The 3360-nt window shown below is 45.8% G+C and overlaps 1 protein-coding gene across 1 annotated transcript; it reads left to right on the top strand.

Moving 5' to 3' along the window:
- The first annotated feature begins 397 nt into the window (after positions 1-397).
- On the top strand, positions 398-3002 carry LOC5570108 (40S ribosomal protein SA). Its single transcript, XM_001653037.2, has 3 exons — positions 398-552; positions 984-1233; positions 2257-3002. Exons 2-3 carry the CDS (start codon positions 1015-1017, stop codon positions 2899-2901), a joined length of 864 nt encoding a protein of 287 aa, XP_001653087.2. The 5' UTR covers positions 398-552; positions 984-1014; the 3' UTR covers positions 2902-3002.
- The last annotated feature ends 358 nt before the right edge of the window (positions 3003-3360 follow it).

Here is a 3360-nt window from a genome sequence, read left to right on the forward strand (position 1 = left end):
TAATATATTGCAATTTTAGAGATAACTTTCCGTTCTACGGTTGAACAGAAAGCTACCGCAGCAGTCATATTACTGATTTGCACAAAGCATCATCGATCGGCTGCGATGATACCTTGGAAACCACGCTAATGACTATTGTTTTCTACTGTTTTTCAAAGCTTTGCACTCTACTAGCACACTTCGATTAGATGGCTCCATTCAATGATACAATGATTTTCAAGCCTGCGGTAGAACTTTGACATCTGCGGTAGAACTTGGCAGCTACCGCAGAACGGAAAATTTTCGAAAGAACCGTAATATTTATCTGAATGAAGAAACCCAGCAACGTGTTGCTCAAAATCAAGTTTCGGCGAGTTTACCCGCACGGTGCCATCGCGTCGACGATTGTCGCCACTGTCCTATCCCCCATTCGGAGGAAGCTTTTTCGTGTTCGAAAGCTTTTCCAAAAAAACTCTCCACACGCATCTGTCACAAACTCCGAAAAAGTCAACGTCGCGAGCTTCCCAGGCTGCGATCGTCCATTTCTATTTCACTCCCAGTGGCATTTACTACGTAAGTGATTATGCTCCCGGCCTAAAATGTTAAAATTTATATCAATATGTTGGAAATTGTTTATCAATAGTAGTGGAAATGGTAATTTCAATAGTTTAGTGCTGTGATTGAATGGATTTTTGGTGAAATGTGTTATATTTGCTATTTTAAACATCGAGTTTGTATTCACACGTGTTTTCAGTGATATCAAATCATGCCTATCAAATTGTAGTGTTTTAGGATTTTCATGGAACATTTTGAAATTATCTTGAAACAGCAGTCACATTTCATGCCTGAATTGTGATTTACTAGCTTAAAAAGCGTTAAATACATTCCAAAACTACTAAAAATTGATCCGCTTCCAACATAACCTCAAACCAGTTCCGACATCCGGTCAGTCGGCCATCATTGTTTACCTGCGCTAATCATGCCATCTTCTCTTCGTATTCCAGGTTAAATCGTTACTCCCAAGTTAACGTAACGATGTCGGGAAATCTAGACATTCTTGCTCTGAAGGATGACGACGTCACCAAGATGTTGGCCGCGACGACCCACGTCGGCAGCACCTCGGTGAACTTCCAGATGGAGTCGTACGTGTACAAGCGCCGCCCGGACGGAGTCCACATCATCAACCTGGGCCGCACCTGGGAAAAGCTGCTGCTCGCTGCCCGTTGCATCGCCAGCATCGAGTACCCCGGAGAGGTAAGCTTCTATCTTGCTAATTCCCCCCAAGTTTCTAAAGAATCGGCTTCCAAGTGCGACCTCGGAAGGAAGGAACACTCCGTCAAGATGATGAACTAACTTTTCCATCTTTCGGGTCGGAATACCCATGACGCATAACTATCAAGTTACTGATTTGACGCGAATCCTCCTTCAAAAAGGCCCGAGTCGCACTTGGCGTGCCCCTCAAGAAAGGAATTCTTCAACCCCGAGACGAGACCCCACTGGAAAACAAATAGATGTTTGTACCGTAAAATGGGGTATTTTTGATAGTACGGGACGAAAAACAAACAACATAATTTATGTTGATTAGATGAGCAAGATGAATGCAAGTAAGTCATCCCACAGTTGTGAATAAGCTAAGGATAATTTTTCAGAATTAAATGTGATTAAAAATCATGGTGGTGCTGTACAAAACATAAACCTCACTGGCACTCAAACATTGTCCATCTTAAAGATGTGGATCAGTGGGAGGGGATGATTATTGATATAGATCAGTACACTATAACAGCAATTCATTTCGAATGGTGTGTTAGTGAAAGCATACTTTTCTTTTAGAATTATCTTTAATTCTAACCATCATTACACACGCAGCATTCCTTCTCCATCGCAACTGACTGGATAAGAAGAAGCGGAAAATTCCATCCCTTATTCTTTTGGATCGAATTGCAATACCAGTGCCAAAATAATCATATTTTCTTCCAAAAAACTATCAAAATTACCCCGTTCGACGGTACTTTCGTTACTCTGGTCATCATCGTTGTTGGATCTCATTTGAACGGATCCTCCCGCGAAGAAAGCCAGACAGATCGAAACAGATTTCAATCCACTGCCGGAGCGGGTATCGATACCAAATTACCTCTTCGGTGCACAAGATTTGAAATACATTGGTCTCTCCTGAGGTTGGAGGATCCTTTCCGGGCCAAGCCTTCCTCTTCGTTCATAGCAATATTCCATTGACGATCATCATTACTAACCATTCTCATCGTTTTCCACCCCCGCAAGGTCTTCGCCATCTCGTCCCGTCCCTATGGACAGCGCGCCGTGCTGAAGTTCGCCCACTACACCGAGGCCACGCCGACTGCCGGCCGTTTCACGCCCGGTGCCTTCACCAATCAGATCCAGCCGGCTTTCCGTGAACCGCGTCTGCTGATCGTGACCGATCCTCTGACCGATCACCAGCCCGTCACCGAAGCTTCCTACGTCAACATTCCGGTCATTGCCTTCTGCAACACCGATTCGCCGCTGAAGTTCGTCGACATTGCCATCCCGTGCAACAACAAGTCGCCACACTCCATCGGTCTGATGTGGTGGCTGTTGGCCCGTGAAGTTCTGCGTTTGCGCGGCAAGATCACCCACGACAAGTGGGACATCAAGCCCGATCTATTCTTCTACCGCGATCCGGAGGAGGCTGAGAAGGAACAGGCTGCCCTGGAGGCCGCCCCAGCTGCCAAGGATCTGTACCCGGAGGAACCGATCGTGGTCGATGAGACCAACTGGGCCGGCGAGGACGCCGCTCTGCCAGCTGTTGCTGCTGCTCCTGCCGCGGCCGCTGCTCCGGCTGCCCTGCCACAGTTGGTGCAGGCTGATGACTGGAACGAAGACGAGACCCAGACCGCTGGATCGTGGGGAGGCGGCGGTGGCTTCTAAGCCATAGGCATCTCTGGCCAAATCATTGCGGATTGGGAAGGACACTACGTGTATTCTATGTAGGTGGTTCAGGTTCAAATACAAGAAAAGGTTTAAACAAAGTCGCTCTGATGTTACGTTTCATTGAAAAATCCGAAAGTGTTGTTTGACTTATATTCTGAGGGTTTTGACTCCTGGATTTCCACTGTGAAATATCCAAGATTTCCTCTGGGAAATCCTGTTAGATTTTCCTCCATGAAATCTCCTAACTTTTCTCTGGGAAATTTCCTAGATTTCAAATATCAAGCGTATGCTAGAATAAGGGCGTAAGTCGCATGATCGATTTCTCTTCATCGATCCTCTCTTCTGGTAATAAAGGTGACAAGACTCAAGTTTGTCAGCATTTTTTCACATCTGGAGTCTGCCTAGGGTCCTGAAGTGAAAAAATGTTATCAAATCCGCATCTTGTCACCTTTGTTG

This window comes from Aedes aegypti, chromosome 1, assembly GCF_002204515.2.
Source record: "Aedes aegypti strain LVP_AGWG chromosome 1, AaegL5.0 Primary Assembly, whole genome shotgun sequence".
Classification (NCBI taxonomy): domain Eukaryota; kingdom Metazoa; phylum Arthropoda; class Insecta; order Diptera; family Culicidae; genus Aedes; species Aedes aegypti.

Bases quoted from the DNA above. Each gene is read 5' to 3' on its own strand.
- LOC5570108 (XM_001653037.2), top strand. From the start codon at position 1,015: ATGTCGGGAAATCTAGACATTCTTGCTCTGAAGGATGACGACGTCACC. The intron at 1,234-2,256 runs GTAAGCTTCTAT...CACCCCCGCAAG, and splicing joins GCATCGAGTACCCCGGAGAG to GTCTTCGCCATCTCGTCCCG.